Below are 18,898 nucleotides of genomic sequence, written 5' to 3'. Positions count from 1 at the left end.
CAAACTATAATCCACCGTTAACTGGAGGAGAGCGAGTGTGAGTACAGAACCGAAGTATAATGGCTGGAGGCAAACATCCGGAGTGATTAAAACAGACTTAAAAATGTGACTCGCTTCAGACAGCAACCTGCCCCTTTCACCGATACTGTGGGCGGCTCTGAAAAGAGCCTTTGAGTTATTAGATTAAAGTTTCACTGCTTCACTTTGTTTTGGAGCTCACGGCGCTGGTTTTCTTGGGCAGTAGCACAGCCTGGATATTGGGCAACACCCCGCCCTGCAGGTGCCTGGGAATGATGCGGGTCTTCTTGTTGTCGCGAACCGCGTTGCCGGCCAATTGCAGGATTTCAGCGGTCAGGTACTCGAGCACAGCAGCCAGATAGACCGGGGCTCCGCCACCCACACGCTCAGCAAAGTTGCCCTTTCGCAGGAGCCTGTGAACACGGCCCACCGAGAACTGCAGTCTGGCTCGGGATGAGCGAGACTTGGCCTTGGCCCGAACTTTCCCGGCACCTATTTCCTTTTCCCGACATTTCCACAATCTCACAATGAGCAATTATTCCGGCACTCGCCCTTCTTATACCTTCAGGAGGAATGCGGTGGAGGCTCTTGTGATTGGTCCCTCTGTCCTGATTCTCATTGGACTGTTCCTGTCACCAGCGAGTGATTCACCAATCAGCAGGCCGCAAAAGGGCTAAAGTTAACGGCGTTAAATATTTCTAAAACAAACATCAGATTGTGCATTGATTCGATTCACAGGGGCTGCAGCAGGAGCTGAACTGGAACCCAGAATCCTGGCGCAAGAAGCCGAACATTAAGGGTTAGTATGTAATAAAAACAGAAAATGCTGGAAATACTCAGGTCAGTCAGCATAGAATCATAGAAATTTACAGCGCAGAAGGAGGCCATTTAGGCCCATCGTGTAGGTGCTGGCTGACCGAGAGCTATCCAGCCTACTCCCACGTTCCCGCTGTTGGTCCACAGCCCTGTAGGTTACGGCACTTTAAGTGCACATCCAATTATTTTTTTAAATGTGATGAGGGTTTCTGCCTCTACCACCCTTTCATGCAGTGAGATCCAGACCCCCACTACCTTCTGGGTGAAGAAATTTCTCCTCATATCTCCTCTAATTACTTTAAATCTATGTCCCCCGCATGTTAATTCCTGGGTGAAGGGAAACAGGCCATTCTATCCAGGCCCCTCATAATTTTATACATCTCAATTAGGTCTCCCCTCAGCCTCGTCTGTTCCAAAGAAAACAGACCCAGCATCTGCAATTTTTCCTCATAGCTAAAATTCTCCAATCCAGGCAACATCCTCGTAAATCTTCTCTGCACCCGCTCTAGTGCAAACATGTCATTGCTGTAATGCGATGACCAGAACTGCACGCAGTACAGTTGTGGCCTAACTAGTGTTTTATACAGTTCAAGCATAACCTCTCTGCTCTTATATTCTATGCCTCAGTTAATCAAGGCAAGTATTCCGTATGCCTTCTTAACCACCTTATCTACTTGTCCTGCTACCTTCAGGAATCTGTGAACATGCACTCTAAGGTCTCTCTGTTCGTCTTCACTTCTCCATATCCTACTACCATTTAATGTGTATTCTCTTTCCTTGTTAGCCCTCCCCAAATTCACTACTTCACAGTTCTCCGGACTCAATTCCATTTGCCACTTTTCTGCCACGTGACGAATGCATTGATACCTTCCTGCAGTTTACAGCTTTCTTCCTCACTATCAAGCACACGGCCAATTTTTGTATCATGTTCAAACTTCTGAATCATGCCCCCTGTATTCAAGTCTAAATCATTGATATATACCACAAAAAGCAAGGAACCTAGTACTGAACCTCACTGGAAGCAGCCTTCCAGTGACAAAAACACCCATCAACCATCATCCTTTGCTTCTTGCCTCTTAGCCAATTTTGGATCCAACTTGCAACTTTGCCCTGGATCCCATGGACGTTTACTTTTCTGACCAGTTTGCCATGTCGACTACATCATAAGAACATAAGAAATAGGAGCAGGAGTAGGCCATACGGCCCCTCGAGTCTGCTCTGCCATTCAATGAGTTCACGGCTCATCTGATCGTGGACTTAGCTCCACTTCCCTGCCCGCTCCCCATAACCCTTTACTCCCTTATCGCTCAAAAATCTGCCTAACTCCGCCATAATTATATTCAATAACCCAACCTCCACAGCTCTCTAGGCCAGAGAATTCCATAGATTTACAACCCTCAGAGAAGAAATTCCTCCTCATCTCAGTTTTAAATGCGCTACACTCATCGACCCTCCTTGTTGTCTCCTCAAAAAGTTCAATCAAGTTAGTCAGACATGACCTTACATTAACAAATCCATGTTGACTGTCCTTGATTAATTTGTACTTTTTAAAATAATTTATGCTTTTCTTCAGAATTTTTCCCATAATTTGCCCACCACCGAGGTTAGCTTGACTGGCCTGTAATTACTTGATCTATCCCTTTCTCCCTTTTTAAACAATGGTACAAAGTTAAGCTGTCCTGCAGTCCTCCAGCACCACACCTGTAGCCAGAGGATCGGAAAATGGTGGTCAGAGCCTCTGTTATTTATTTCCTTGCTTCTCTTAATAGTCTTGGATACATTTCATCTGGGTCTAGAGAGTTATCTACTTTCAAAGATACTAAACCCTTTAATATTTCCTCTCTCACTATATTTATCTCATCCAATATTTCACACTCCTGCTCCTCAACTACAATATCTGTATCGTCCCTCTCTTTTGTGAAGACACACCCAAAGTATTCATTAAGAACCATGCCCATAATTTCTGCCTCCACACACAAGTTTCATTTTTGGTCTCTAATAAGCCCTACTCTTTCTTTCGTTATTATTGAATCTGCTTCCACCACCCTTTTCGGCAGTACATTTCAGATCATAATAACTTGCTGTGGAAAAAATATCTCCTCATCTCTCCCTTTGATTCTATTGCCAATTCTGTGTCTGCTGGTTACCAACCCCTCTGCTACTGGAAACAGTTTCTTCTTATTTACTCTATCAAAATCCTTCATAACTTTCAACATCTCCATTGATGGGGAGAATTGCCCTTGTCCTCTCGTAACAAGCCCGGATTCAACAGCCTGATACCTTGGATAAGCTTCAACGATCTTTTATTCCAGCGCATGCAGGGGGAGCATCTCACTTCTTAGTCGCCTGAGAGGATCTCCACTGAACTGTTCAAATTATACCTTAATTATACAGGTTTTGGCACATGAGTGTCCTCGTGGATGGACCTTAACAGTGACGTGATTGGTTGTACCAACGCATGATCGAATACCCATTTGTTCCCTTCTTCCTGATGTCACTCGCCTTATATTGTTATATGGTTATAATAGTTCCTCTTTGGATTTCTTTACTGCTCCCTTGAGCCCGAGGTCAACGAGTGATCATCTCGTAGCTCTATTGTGCTTTATGCATATGTGTAGTTTTAAGCATACCTCTTGTTTAGCCAGCTCAGTGCTTTCACAATAGTCAGATAACATCTTTGATAATCAATCTTGCCCTTACAATCCCCCCTGTTGGCCCTTGGCTATATACCCCAAGATAGGCCAATGTGCCGTCCCCTCATTATTTCATCCAAAGGGGAAGTGATATTGTCATCTTAATCCATCCTTCTGGGTGGCCAAGCCCTTACTTCAGGATTGTTTCTCGTATCTCTTTACCTTTACACACCATTTACCCGTTTTACAGATTTTTCCTTAGATACTAAAGGTTTAGTTTCTTCTATGGCTTTTATGGTGGCCTGAGCAATGGCTTTCCTCGCCCGTCGTTTACATCTCCAACATAGTTCAATCAACAATACCGTTAAAACCACACATTGTACAATCACCAATACTTGGGATATTATTTTAATCCAGGGGTGCACCTGCATGTTTAGTCCAAAGTTCCAAAGCCTTGTATACCAGGGTTGGTTTGCCAACATTTCTTTAGTGTCCTTCTGGAGTTTGTCGATCTTCTTCATCAGGATGATGTACTTCTGCCGTTGTTCATGGATGTCCTGTTCCAACTTAGTTTGTTCTTCACTAAGTTTGGGTATATGTTGTCCTTGTGGTTCCTCAAAACCTTTATACCCTGCTTTGATAGTTTCCATCGCCATCCCGTTGACGGACTCGCCTTTCAATTCTGGATATATGATATATCCCTGAATATCGACGACTTCTTTTGGTGTAAAACAGAAGTCGATGATCGTGATCGGGCAGTAGGTACCTCCTCCCACTGTCATGTTGACCGCCGTGGTGCTCACACACCAGCCTCCATTTCCTTGTGAGGTTGCAGTCGTTTCGGAATCCATTGTCAGCGGTGTGACACTCAACACGTCCTTCTGTTTGGCCATATCCACAGTTGTTGTTACCGAGGTCTGGATGCTGTCGGCATAAAACAACTTGATTATTCTTAAAACAATCTTTAACATGGACACCTTTGGTATTGTTTCCCTTTTTAATTACGTACTGATGCAATTTGTAAAACTGCACATGGGTCTGATTCCTTATTTCTCCTATATTGTTTACTTAGTACAATGTGTTTCCCTTTGTCATGTCATATTGTGGTACATATTGATAACACAAACCTTATTATATTCTGATGTCTGGTTACACACCTGTTCTTAGGGACCCAGGCATGGCTATTCATCCGGACCGCACAGGCTTGGGTGTCATTCTTGCCCAATGTCCATTCAGCAAATACATCATTGATTATCCAATCTGGCACCTCCCCATTCTGGAGTTGTTCTATGTTATGTTCCACCGTATTGAGCATCCAAGCCCCATATCCCGCACAAACTATCTCGGCCTTCTTTCTTTTTTATCCAGCCTGGTTTACCAAATTTATCATTTATGCATGGTTCCGCAATGTATGGGCAACCTGTAGCAGTTCCTACTCCGCCCCGTCCCCTATCATCTCCCCTTTCCAGCAGTCCTTTTAAGATCTGTGTCAGGTTGATGATCTGCTCTTCTATTGTTTGAAGATCCCGCGCCCACCATTTCCAATATTCCCCTCTTTCTCCTCCCGCCTTTCCCATATTTATTTGGCTTTTTTACGTTGAACTTCATAGTCTTGAATTTGGGCCCCTCAAGGGCCCTTAGGGTTAGGTTTTCATATAATCTTATAGTTTTCTTACCACAAAACAGTGGGATCGTTATATCCGTTAGGTTTAACAATACCGTAATTACCCTTTGGCGTACCCCGAAGTGGATTTTGTCTCTAGTTGTTTTCATTACTAATCCTCCGCTTGCCCCCTGTGTCATGTTTGGGCATCCTGGGGGTTCTGGGGTCGTTGTGGTTGGGGCTATTGTGATGGTTGGGATACCTATTTTACACGCAAACATTCCCCATAAGGACCCATTACCGCATTGTGATTCCCGGTGCCTTCAGATCTTGTAATTGTTTACATAATTCCATCACAAATCTTCTTACTCGGTCCCGGTAGGGTCCAACGTCATCACTCTCCGTCATTAGAACCTCAGGTAATCTCATTGCCCTTCCTGTCATTAGTTCGAAAGTTGTGAGTCTGGTGGTCTGGTTTGGGGTCGCCCTTAACTTCATTAAAATCCAGGGCAGCATATCTACCCATCCCTTTCCTGTCTCGTCGATCACCTTGACCAATGCATTCTTCAGGGTCCTTCGTTCGTACGTCCTACTAATCCGGACGATTCCGGATGATAGGGGATATGACATTTCTGCTTGATTCCCAGTAGGGCGCATGCTTATTTCATTACTTTACCCGTGAAGTGTGTACCCTGATCTGAATCTATCTGTAGGGACATTCCCCACCTAGGTATAATTTCTCCTAATATTCTAGCCACCGTCTCAGCTGAGCAATTTCTAGTTGCGAATGCTTCTATCCATTTTGTGAATTGATCTATTATAACCAAACAATATGTTTTTCCCTGGTGATTGGGCAACGGGCCCGTGAAGTTTATCTGCAGGTTTTCCCATGGTCCCTTTGTTCAGGGTTGATGTCCCATTCTGACCTTTATTTTTCCACCTGGGTTATGCTTTACGCATGTTAAGCACTTCCTACAGTAATTTTCAATATCTCTTCCCAATCCCTTCCACCACCAGCATTGGGACATTGAACTCGTCATGCTGGTCTTACCTGTATGCGCATACCCGTGGTATATACTCAATAAGTTTTGTTGTATGCACTCTGGGGCTACCACATTACAATCTTTCCTCCGGATTCCATCCGCGCCTTGTTTAGCTCCCTGTCTTTTCCATTCATCTTAATCCTGCTGTATGGTTGCCTCCTGTACTTTAAACATATTTACTTCTTCCGGCCCAAGTGCACAGGCACTTATTTTAGCCCGTAGGCCCCGTACTTCTGCCGCTCACTTAGCTGCCTCATCCGCCCATGCATTACCTTGCTGATGTCTGTCAGTAATTTTCTTATGGGCTTTGATCTGTACTATTGCACATTCCTGGGGCTGGAGGGAAGCCTTTACCAGTTCCTCCTGGGGCTGGAGGGAAGCCTTTACCAGTTCCTTAACGATGTTCTCGTGTCGAATTGGTCCTCTCCCCAATGTCATATAACCTCGCCGACACCAGGCTACCATAGTATCGTGGACCACCCCAAACGCGTATTGGCTGTCTATATATTTTTACCCTTTTACCTTTTGCCCATTTGAGGGCTTCTGTTAGGGCGACTAATTCGGCACTTGGGCCAAAAGGCTCCCTTCTAACTGCCCAACTCCCCGTGTTTGCCCTTCACCGTCTACTACCGCCCACCCGTTTGGGGCTTTCGGTCGATGTACCGATGGGACCCGTGTATGTAAAGGTCCATTTCTGCTCCCTCGAGTGGCTCTTCTTTTATCGAGCTACTTTCCTCTGCCCCCTCTATCGGGTTACGTTCATGAACGTGGCCTTCTGTAATGATCCATCCTGTGGGGTTGTTACTGCTATCTTTTACTATTGTTACTGTGCTGCTCGGGGGTATTAGTACCGCTTCCCATGTCGCTCTTGCGTCTGACATTGTTCTCAGTCTCCCCGTGTTTAATAGCTCTACCAGGGTATGTTGCGTATGTAGGATAATTTGTCCTGACATTACTATGGGTTCACTAATTCTGACTGCCCTGCCTGCGCAGTCGAGAGCGGCTACACATCTAGATAATCCTGCAGCTACAGGTTGTTGCTTAGAGGAGTAATACTCACCGGTCATTGCTTGTCCCCATGTTGCTGGGCCACCACTGCATTATAGTGATTTTTGCTCTGGTGATTATAAACATGGAAGGGCTTATTCTGGTCCGGTACTCTCAGGGTGGGGGCGCTCATAAGGGCCTGTTTCAGCTGTTGAAAGGCTGCTTCTTGTTCGGAGCCCCAGTCTACCAGCTCTTGGGAGGGCTTTCCTCCTTTTACCCAATCTTGTATGGGCTGAGCCATTTCTGCATATACTGGAATAAAGTTCCGACAGTAATTAAACAGTCCTACTACCTGTCTGACTCCCTTTACGGTCCCTGCCTTTGGCATTGTCCTAATGGCCTCCTTCCTATCCTCTGCCTTTTTCCTTGTGTTACTATGTACCCTAGGTATGTGACTTGGCCCTTCTCTATCTTGGCCTTTTTTTGACTGGCTTTCAGCCCTGCCTGTTGTAGGGCCCCAAGCACCGTGGTCAATGTCAGCACGTGCTGTTTCTCCGTGGTGGACGCTCTGTCGTCAACATATTGTAAGAGGGTACTTACTTCCCCTACATCTGTTGGCTCCAGGACCCCAGCCAGCGTCCGGTGGAATTTACTTGGGCTGTTATGGAATCCTTGGGGCACTCTAGTCCATGTATACTGCTTTCCTCTTACAGTGAAGGCGAACTTCCCTTGTGACCCTTTGTCTAAGGGTATGGCCCAAAATCCATTTGCTATATCCAATACGGTGAATATTTTATGTTCCGGGCCCAAGCCATTGAAAATAGTTGTCGGGCTGGCCACTATCGGGTGCTCCCGGGGTGTAACTTTATTTAAGACAGTATAGTTTATTGTCAGCCTATATGAGGCGTCTGGTTTCTTTACCGGCCATACTGGTGAGTTGTTTGTAGCTATTGTTTGTCTCACCACCCTTTGCCTTTCCAATTCTTTCACTATCTGAAGGACAGCTGCTTCAGCGTTGGGCTTCAGCGGGTGTTGCCTGTGGGCTTTATGTTCTGCGCCTGGGATCTTGACTGGCCCGGGCCCCATCAACCCACAGTCCTGTTTGTGTTGGGCCCATAGGGCAGGGTATAACTGACATATACTTCCCCAAGCACCCTTTGTTTCCCACTCGGGATCTATTGGACAGATCCCAGGCACCTGCTGCTGCTGATGGCCCGGGTGGTTAAATTTACACTGAGTTTGATGCTCGTCTCCCCAGACTACTCGGTTACGAGTACCCCTATTTCCCTTAATATTTCTATCCTAATATGGTGCCTTTGGGATTGGGGCAGCACCAATACTGGGTGGGTAGTATTACCCCCTGTACTTCCAATAGTACAATTTCACTTAAAGTTGCCTTTCTGTTACCTCCTCCCACTCGTTGCATGCTGATCGTTTCCTTGGTAAGGGGTAAGTCTAGATTAGTTATGGATATTGACGCTCCCGTGTCTATCAGCATCCCACAATGCCAGCCCCCTAACATTGCACTAACATTCTTGGGTCCTCTCTTTGTGGTTCCACATCTTCACCGGGGGCCAGTAGCCCCTATTGAGTGGCTGCCAACTGTAGCATACTTATGACATCCTCGTTAGCAAGCGTCTCTTGCGGAGGGGGATGGTCACAGAGTCCGCCGAGCTTCTCTAAGGAGCGCTACCACTTCTCCCTTGGTCAGGGGTGGTTCTCCTCCTGGGGCTCCTCTAATCTGTCTGGGTCCCTGTTCTTCCGCCCCTCCCCCTTAGCCCAGCATTTCCTCGCTGTATGGTCTAATTTGTCACAGTTCTGGCACTTCGGCCTTGATTGCCCACTCCTCCCTTGAGCCGCTTTTATATGCTGGCACTCTCCACTAAAGTGGCCGTCTTTTCCACAATGAAAACAAGTCAAGGGGGCTGGGTGTAGTTTTCCTTCCTCACTCGTTCCTTCCGCAGCTGCTGCCACTGTGGCCACATGCGCTTCTACCGAAGCTACTTTCCTTTTCTGAGTAGCATCCAGCTCAGACGCCAGTCTGGATAAGCCGTCATAGTTTTGCATTATGACTAGCCCTGTTTTTAATATGTCTTCGAGTGCAGTATTCAACCCGTCTTTGTATATTTTTAGGAATGCTTGATTATCCCTGGTGGGATTCAGTATTCCCGAGTACATTTGGAAGTTCACCCATTTCCGCTCTTCATAGTCATGTGCGGATTGCCCCTTGTTTTGAGTGACCCCCATGATTATTCCCCAGTTTATGGGTATTGCTCCTGCTACCCAAGTTACGTTTGCTTTAAACGCCTGATATTCTGCCTCCGACTGCGCAATGGTGGGGGCTATCATCGCACACCAAGTGTCGTTGTCCCAACTGTTGCCACATTTCTTCAGTCATTTGTGCTGTTACTAACTAACGCTTACTACCTAACACAACATCTCGGTTGTGAAGGCTGTGGCATATTCTTATTTCCCGTATTTTCTGCCCAAACTGTTCAGTACTTCGTCTCCTCTCTAACATGGGTGGCATTTGTAATAACTTCAATGTGTCCCCGGGTGTCAGTGACACATAGGTGGTTTTTATCTGAGGCGTCACGGCAGGTATTGTGGGCGCGCCCAGGTTGCCTCCGGCAGCCGGTACTGCTGGGACAGCTGGGGTGCCGGGTACAGATTCTACCTTGATCGGGGCTGCCCGTACCTTCTGGTATGGGGGAGGTCCAACTTCTCTTCCCCAGTCGTCATCGTCTGGATTATATTTGCGAGCCAACTCTGGTCCCCCACTATTCTCTATTTCTTCACTTAAAACTTCCAGTGGGGGATATATTAGTACCGGTGCAGGCAGTGGGGTAGGTGGCACTGTAGGTCACCCAGTTACTGCTGCACATGTTGTACCATTCCTACTGCTTACTTCTGCCTCTTCTATCTTTTTTATTTTAGCTTTTAGTTCCTGTATTATTTTATCCTTCCTTTCCTTCTCTTTATTTTGTTCCCAATAGCAGGCTAATACTTCTTGTCTGGCACTCCCACCACTTCGCCTGCCTCCGGTGGGTCGTCTGGTTGCCATCCCTTTTTCTTCATTCCCTCAATTAGTCTCATGTTTTTATCTGCTAGCATTTTCCCTATAGATCCCTCGGGTCCCCAGTTGTATTCGCCCGCTATTCTAAGATTGCTAAGGGGCTACCTTTCCCTTAGTGGGCTACTCTTGTACTTCCATCGCATCTCCTGACTGATACTTATTCGTTAGTACCGTGCCCCGGTTGACCGTGTTAGAGCCTACTCATACCCCAAATCATCCTTATCCTTGATCTCTGTCCTCTCTTTGTTCTTTCTACAGATTTCCTCCTTTCCTGTAAACAGTTTTTCAACTCTAACTTGTAGGTGGTATTTAAAAGGTACTCACCAATTATTTAAAGGTTCAGCACCAATTCCTTCCTTTGATATCACACTCCCATTTCTGGTTTCTAACTCAGTGCCGGCTCTGGACTGCTAAAGATAACAAAGTGCTCACAGGTCAGGTATGGAACTTTAGTGGCCATAGGACTGGAATCGAACTGGATGGTGTTCAATTCCCACAGTTCAAAAATATCTGGCAATTTGTGGATTAATAACCATAAAAAATTCCGGATTGAGGAAAAAACCCAATCGTGTCATTCGGGGAAGATACCCTGCCTCCCTTCAGTCCCAGACTACGTGGATGATTCCTGAAGGAAGTGTACTACCCCTCCAGTCGCACAGTAATTGATTAATCCCTAAAAGGAGCAGTTGACCCCTCCAGTCTCACTCGAAGCGGTTAATGCCTTTCGTGAGCTTATGGGGGCGTCACTCCTAGCCAGGTCATTAGTATTATTTCCTCATTGTGCCCATAATGCTCAGTGTGCCCATCTATAACCAGGGATACCAGGGTTCAATTTCCCAATGTGGAGAGATGTTATTGCTATCAAAAATGAGAATGTATGGAATTGGAAGTAGCCTGTTGAATTGGAAATGGATTGGGAAGTATGAGTCAGAGAGCAGGGATAAAGCGTATGTACTCAGATTAGTGGGCAGGCAGAGTCAGGAGCAACAAAGTTTTCATAGGGCTAGAACCTCCACTTTTTTTTGCATGTTTAACGCCCATTTAACGACTGAAATGACGTATAACGACCATATAATGCCCATTTTGGGCATTTTTAGAAAACTTATCGCTGAGCGTTACTTTCCCATGTGGTTGACGCCAGGAACAAATATTACCGCCGGCCCCTTTTTTTGGGCGGAATCATCAGAATGAGCGAAACCAACGCCCATAGTATCGCCAAGCATTACTTTCCGCACGGAATTAACGGCGAAATTCAATAATCCCGTCCGCCCACTTTTTTGTCGTAAAGAGCTCATTTGGCGAAACTAACGCCCAGGAGATCGCCCACCGTCACTTTTCCCACCTCGCACACACATCGCCCACAATATCGCTCGCCCAAAAAAACGCCCTCAAAAGGTGGAACTGTTCTGAACGAATGCCAGCGGTGTGGCTGGTATTTTTAAAATCCCACTCTTACGTGAGGAGCTGAAATCTGAAGAATTTGCTTGAAAGAGCGTTGATGAGAGTGACAACGCTGACACACTGCTATGTGTGTGCAGCTCAGACATCAATGGTGCCAGTTAAAGTTTACGTTGATTGATGTTAAGTTGTATTTAACCCCTTTCATGTTACGGAATCAACAGTGTGCAACGGTGCAGGTATCTGAGACAATGCGCAACAAGGTTATGTTCAATCACAAAAATGTTATACCAACATTGGTCTGAAATCATAAGTATCCCCGCCCACACCACACTTTTTCCACCACTGACATCAATCACATGTTCAACATGTCCAGCAACACAGAATACAAAGGCAAAGCTGGAGCGTGGTCCCCAGCCCCGATACATTGCAACAAATTGCATACACCCAGATGGAGATATAACACTGCCATCACCTGCGGACATGCACCTCACTTTCCTTCCCCCCCTCCCCTTCTTCTCCCCATCTCTACCCCTTCCCCTCCTCGCTCCACGGCTGAGGAGCTCCTCAGGCGGTGCCTCATTGGGGATGAAGGTAGATGCGGTCGTTGCATGGGTACGGGAGCGGGGGATGCCAAGGGGGCAACATTCTCTGATGCAGAAGCAGGATCTTGGTCCTTGCTCTCATCTGTCGTTCGCAGCGGTGGTGCGGAACTAGCAGTGGAGTGTCGCGCTTGGGGACCACTGGGAGGCCTGTGTCAGCAGTGTTCCTGGCTATCGCATCCAGGGTCTCCGCCATCCGCGGAATGTACTCCGTCATGGTGGCCAGCTGTCGGGATATGCTCCCCAATGCTTCGATGAGCTATTCACCAATGTCTACAGTCCTCCTGGAAAACTGTACGATTTCTCCGCTGTCATGTGGTGCATGTGGAACAGACCTGTCGTGTTCACGGGACCTCCGTGGGATCGGCGCAGTGCTGAGGACAAATTGGGTGCCCTGTGGCGAGGTGCTTGGGGCCGGTACCTCCAGTGGAGATGGGAATGACCGGAGGACCACTAGATAGCCTTCGGGTGGAATGGCTTCTGGAGTGTGGCGATGCAGGTTCCTCGAAATCCATGCTCTCATCTGTGGAGAACAGACCCAGCGGATTGATGGGCGAGAATCGGAGCTCTTTAGCACCAGACGTAGGATTGTCCGTCGACTCCTGTTCCACGCCCTCACCTTCTGGCCTCTGTGGTCTTGCCTTGGGACGCGCTGCTGGCTGAGCTGAAAAACACAAATGAGGTTATTAGAGGAGAATGGGGTGCTAGGGTCACAAGGTGAGTCCAGCGCTACATACAGCATATGCACGACAAAAGCACCACCGCTCTCAAAATCATCGCAGACATTACATTTCATGACCACCAACACATTTGCATTGCAATGATTTTCATTAGGCCATCATTATTTCTATGACTATTTTAGAAATCATCTATCATATACGAATGTTTGGATATGAGTGGGTGTGGCATCTATTGACATTACATTGCGCAATGGTGTAAGCTTTACTCACGTGGCATCACTTCAGGGTCTGCAGATGCGTCCATGGCTGTCCGGGGGTGGTACCCCACGAGTGCGAGCACACGCTCTTACATGTCGATGATGTAGCTGGGGACTGGTGCCCCCCACCCATTCACCTGTGTCTGGACCTCATCGTCGATAGCTTCTTCTGTAAAAGGTGACAGGATGACATGGCTTGAGATCATTGCGTGATATCATTGCTAGGTACTGTCACAGACAATGATACAACACATAACCAACAGATGTAATCATGATTATTAAGAAATTATCATTCTTTACCTAAAGACGTGCACCGTGACCACAGGCTTTGAGTAAAACATTACTGGTAAAAGTGAAAGACCTCACATCTGATGATAGTCACTCATGACTGTTACAAATCAAATTATATAAATACATAAGTACATGTAAATCAATGTATTAGTTACTCTTGCGGATCCCACAAGGTCGTTCCATCGTTTGCGGCATTGATTGCCCTCTTGCACCTCATTGGTCGCCGAAGACCACCTCTGCTATCTCGGTCCATATCTTCTGGTATGCCTTTGGGGTGGGCTTCCTATGCCGTCCCTGTGTCAAATCACCCCAGCATAACTCAACCTCCTGCAGGAGGGAGGCATTTGCATCGTCTGAGAACCTCCTGGCTCTTTTGCGCCCCCCAATGTGCTCCTCTCCCACACTGCTCTCTCCAGCGTCAGTCTCCATAGCGTGCTGTGATGCCTCCTCCTCTCCATTATAGGCCAAATGCAGTCAAATATGTGGCTGGTAACAGCTAATTTTTGTTTGCCTACTTGCTGTGAAGCTCTAAAGTCTCCCTCCAAAGCAGCCATGCCACACCCAGACACGCCTTCAGTCCCTCTGAGCTCCCTCTCTCTCTGTCTCCTCTTCTGCGCATGTCATTATGACCTTTGACCTCCTGAATCACAGGAATCAGTATTGCCATGCCGTTGCTAAGGATGCGATACTTTAAGGCAGAAGGTCAGAGAGATTTAACACTACCGCCTATTTCATATCGCTCGCGGTAACGCCCATTTTCAAAAATGGAAACTAGGTGTTTTGAGAATGGGCGAGAAGCCGGCGATCTGAAAATCCTTTATTACTGCCCACGCCGGAAATAATGCCCATTTTTGGACGATAAGCACCAAAGTGGAGGTTCTAGCCCATAGAGTCTGGAATGTGAAAGTCCCCTGAGAATATCGGTCCCTCGCACCAATAGACAGGTGACTCTGTCCTTCTGTTTCTGTGTCTCTATCTCTCTGTTGATGTCTCTCGATGGGCTAGATTTTCCACTTTTTTTGCATGCTTAACGCTCACTTAATGTCCATTTTACCGCTGAAATGACGTATAACGGCCATATATCGCCTATTTAGCCACAAAATGGAAACTGACCGGGCATTTTTCGGAAACTTATCGCCGAGTGTTACTTTCCCCATGTGCGTAACGCTGGGAAAAAATAATACTGCTCGCTCACTTTTTTTGTCTTAAAGATCACATTGGCCAAAACTAATGGCCGTGAGATCGCCCAGCGTCACTTTCATCACCTCGCACACATATCGCCCACTATATCGCTCGCCCAAATAAACGCCCGGAAAAAGTGGAACTAACTGGAACTAATCACAGCGTTATGGATGCCATGTTCTACATCACATGTCGCATTCTTTAAAAGGATGTTCTGCTTTAACCTCAGGGGAGTTCGGATGTACTCTGGAGGTATTTGGAGGTGATGTGAACATCTGTACAAACATCTTTACTATACTGTGAATGATTGGAATTTAATATGTGTCTTCGTCGTGACATTCATTCTTTGAGACCAATCGGTTGGAAACAGAGCTATTGCAATGGGGCCTGTCCTTTCTCACCCTGTCTTGATGACCAATTACATGTTGCAGGCTTGAGATGACCGAAGATACACTCACAGCATTATGTGCCCAATGTAAGATGTGCCAGACTGATGTTGTCGTGGTGTGCTCCATGCTGCACAACTTGGCTACCAGGAGGGCACAAGAGTTGCCTGAAAGTCTGACAGTCCACCTCACCAAAGAGAGGAAGAGGAGGCGGACGCTGACATCGACTCAGACAAGCAGACTGACGCTGAAGCCATGCCACTGCCCCCCCCCCGTAGACCGCAAGAAAGGGCCCGTGGTGGCATGATAGCTGCAAGAGCCTTATCTCAGGAGCTCATCAATGAGCGCTTTGCCTGAAAGAACGTTGGTGGTATTTACAAGGCTGACACACTGCTGAGTGTGCAGGTCATACATCATTGGTGACAATTAAAGTTTAAGTTGATTGAAGTTAAGTGTAATTATACCCTTTGATAAGGAATCACCAGCGTGCAATAGTGCAGCTATCTGAGCCAGTGCGCAACAAGGTTTTGTTAAATAAAAAACATTTAAACTGAACATTTGTCTGAAATCATCAGTATTTCTGTAAAAACCAGCCCTTCCTCCACACCCCCCTCCACTTCTCCTCCCCACCTCTACCCTTCCCCTTCCCCTCCTGACTCCATGCCGCCTGGACGAGGAGTTCCTCAGGCAATGCTTCATTAGGGGGGGGGATGATAGCCGAACAGCTGCTTGGACGGATAAGGGAGAGGATGGTCCCGAGGTGGGAACATGCTCCAAGCCAGAAGCAAGATGTTCCTGGCTCTTGTGTCATTGGCAATGGGGGTGCTGCACCTTGGGGTGCAGTGCCGCACTCCAGGACCACTGGAAGTCCTCTGCCACCAGTGTTCCTGGCTACCAAATCCAGGGCCTCCACCATCTCTTCCATGTTATATATATTATTTGTTGGACAAAAACTCGGTGTCAACTATGTTCTTGGTGGTTAGTAGGCTTTTTGCTGCTGGTGGTGAATCTCCCTCGTGCCTCCCTCAACAGCCAAAGAAGCACACACCACAGCCACATATGCTTTCAGTCCCTCTCATCTCCCTCTCTCTGTCTCCTCTTCTGAGCATGTCATTATGACCCTTGACCTCCTGAATCGCAGAAATCGGGCGTTGCCATGCCGTTGTTAAGGATGGTGATACTTTAAGGCAGAAGGTCAGAGAGATTTAATGCTGTCGCCTTTTTCGTATCGTTCGTGGTAATGTCCAATTTCAAAAGTGGAGACTAGGTGCTTTGATTATGGGCGAGAAGCCGGCGATCTGAAAACCCATTTTTACCGTACACGCCGGAAATAACGCCCATTTTTGGGCAATCTGCACAAAAGTGTAAAATCTAGCCCTATATATCTTGTCTCTCTTCTCACTCCTGGCTGGCCCCCCACGTTCAACCCTACATAATCTTGAGGTCATCCAAAAGTCAACTGCCCATGTCCTAACTCGCACCTACTCCTGTTCACCCATCACCCCTGAGCTCACTGACCTAGATTAGCTCCCGGTTAAGCAATGCCTCGATTTCAAAATTCTCATCCAGAGACAGAGAGAGAAAAAGACAGTGAGAGAGAGGAACAGAGGGACACTTGAGTGATAGAGCGAAAGAGAGTGATAGAAGGAAAGAACGAGAGTGAGGGACAGAGAGAGAGAGAGACAGTCAGACAGAGAGAGGAACTAGAGGCACAGGGGTAAGAGAGACAGAGAATGAAAGACAGAGGGAGATAGAGCCAGAGAGAGAGAGAGCAAAAGCGATGGATAGACAGAAAAAGAGAATGAGGGACAGAGAGGGAGGACAGAGAGAGAAACATAGAAACATAGAAAATAGGTGTAGGAGTAGGCCATTCGGCACTTCGAGCCTGCACTGCCATTCAATAAGATCATGGTTGATCATTCCCTCGGTACCCCTTTCCTGCTTTCTCTCCGTACCCCTTGATCCCCTTAGCCGTAAGGGCCATATCTAATTCCCTCTTGAATATATCCAATGAACTGGCATCAACAAATCACTGCGGCAGAGAATTCCACAGGTTAACAACTCTCTGAGTGAGAAGTTTCTCCTCATCTCAGTTCTAAATGGCCTACCCCTTATCCTAAGACTATGTCCCCTGGTTCTGGACCTCCCCAACATTGGGATCATTCATCCTGCATCTAACCTGTCCCGTCCTGTCAGAATCTTATACGTTTCTATGAGATCCCCTCTCATCCTTCTAAACTCCAGTGAATAAAAGCCCAGTTGATCCAGTCTCTCATATAATAGTCCAGCCATCCCTGGAATTAGCCTGGTGAACCTTCGCTGTACTCCCTCAATAGCAAGAACGTCCTTCCTCAGATTAGGAGACCAAAACTGAACACAATATTCCAGGTGAGGGCTTACTAAGGCCCTGTACAACTGCAGTAAGACCTCCCTGCTCCTATACTCAAATCACCTAGCTATGAAAGCCAACATATCATTTGCCGCCTTCACCACCTGTTGTACCTGCATGCCAACCTTCAATGACTGAAAAACCCAGGTCGCGTTGCACCTCCCCTTTTCCTAATCTGCTGCCATTCAGATAATATTCTGCCTTCGTGTTTTTGCCCCCAAAATGGATAACCTCACATTTATCCACATTATACTGCATCTGCCATGCATTTGCCCACTCACCTAACCTGTCCAAGTCACCCTGCAGCCTCTTAGCGTCCTCCTCACAGCTCACACTGCCACCCAGTTTAGTGTCATCTGCAAACTTGGAGATATTACACTCAATTCCTTCATCCAAATCGTTAATGTATATTGTAAAGAGCTGGGGTCCCAGCACTGAGCTCTGCGGCACTCCACAAATCACTGCCTGCCATTCTGAAAAGGACCCGTTTATCCTGACTTTCTGCTTCCTGCCTGCCAACTAGTTCTCTATCCACGTCAGTACATTACCACCAATACCATGCGCTTTGACTTTGCACACCAATCTCTTGTGCGGGACTTTGTCAAAAGCCTTTTGAAAGTCCAAATACACCACATCCACTGGTTCTCCCTTGTCCACTCTGCTAGTTACATCCTCAAAAAATTCCAGAAGATTCGCCAAGCATGTTTTCCCTTTCATAAATCCATGCTGTCTTGGACCGATCCTGTCACTGCTTTCCAAATGCACTGTTATTTCCCTCAATGATTGATTCCAACATTTTCCCCACTACTGATGTCAGGCTAACCAGTCTATAATTACCCGTTTTCTCTCTCCTTTTTTAAAAAGTGGTGTTATATTAGCTACCCTCCAGTCCATAGGAACTGATCCAGGGTCGATAGACTGTTGGAAAATGATCACCAATGCATCCACTATTTCTAGGGTCACTTCCTTAAGTACTCTGGGATGCAGACAATCAGGCCTCGGGGATTTATCATCCTTCAATCCCATCAATTCCCCTAACACAATTTCTCGCCTAATAAGGATATCCCTCAGTTCCTCCTTCTCACTAGACTGTACTGACCCCAAGTACATTTGGAAGGTTATTCGTGTCTTCCTTCGTGAAGACAGAACCAAAGTATTTGTTCACTTGGTCTGCCATTTCTTTGTTCCCCATTATAAATGCACCTGAATCCGACTGCAAGGGACCTACGTTTGTCTTCACTAATCTTTTTCTCTTCACATATTTATAGAAGCTTTTGCAGTCAGTTTTTATGTTTCCTGCAAGCTTCCTCTCGTACTCTATTTCCCCTCTCTTAATTAAACCCTTAGTCCTCCTCTGTTGAATTCTAAATTTCTCCCAGTCCTCCGGTTTGTTTCTTTTTCTAGCCAATTTAAATGCCTCTTCCTTTATTTTTAACACGATCCTTAATTTCTCTTGTTAGCCACGGTTGAGCCACCTTCCCCGTTTTATTTTTACTCCAGACAGGGATGTACAATTGCTGAAGTTCATCCATGTGAT

The 18,898-nt window shown here is 46.6% G+C and overlaps 2 protein-coding genes across 2 annotated transcripts; both read right to left on the bottom strand.

The window, feature by feature from the left end:
* Positions 1-199: 199 nt before the first annotated feature.
* LOC139272670 (histone H2A.J-like) lies at positions 200-4,646 on the bottom strand. Its single transcript, XM_070888752.1, has 2 exons — positions 4,625-4,646; positions 200-510 (listed from the first exon to the last, which is right to left on the bottom strand). Exons 1-2 carry the CDS (start codon positions 4,644-4,646, stop codon positions 200-202), a joined length of 333 nt encoding a protein of 110 aa, XP_070744853.1.
* On the bottom strand, positions 3,692-7,184 carry LOC139272859 (uncharacterized). Its single transcript, XM_070888970.1, has 2 exons — positions 7,174-7,184; positions 3,692-4,391 (listed from the first exon to the last, which is right to left on the bottom strand). The coding sequence occupies exon 2, from the start codon at positions 4,358-4,360 to the stop codon at positions 3,692-3,694; it is 669 nt and encodes a 222-aa protein (XP_070745071.1). The 5' UTR covers positions 4,361-4,391; positions 7,174-7,184.
* Positions 7,185-18,898: the final 11,714 nt, after the last annotated feature.

The sequence above is a fragment of the Pristiophorus japonicus genome, chromosome 9, assembly GCF_044704955.1.
Source record: "Pristiophorus japonicus isolate sPriJap1 chromosome 9, sPriJap1.hap1, whole genome shotgun sequence".
Taxonomy (NCBI): Eukaryota; Metazoa; Chordata; class Chondrichthyes; family Pristiophoridae; genus Pristiophorus; species Pristiophorus japonicus.
The sequence above is the reverse complement of the archived record's forward strand: the minus strand, read 5'-3'. Positions and strand labels throughout refer to the sequence as shown.

Bases quoted from the DNA above. Each gene is read 5' to 3' on its own strand.
- LOC139272859 (XM_070888970.1), bottom strand. From the start codon at position 4,360: ATGGCCAAACAGAAGGACGTGTTGAGTGTCACACCGCTGACAATGGAT.
- LOC139272670 (XM_070888752.1), bottom strand. From the start codon at position 4,646: ATGCCTGGGTCCCTAAGAACAG. The intron at 511-4,624 runs GTGTGTAACCAG...AAAAGGAAATAG, and splicing joins GCCTGGGTCCCTAAGAACAG to GTGCCGGGAAAGTTCGGGCC.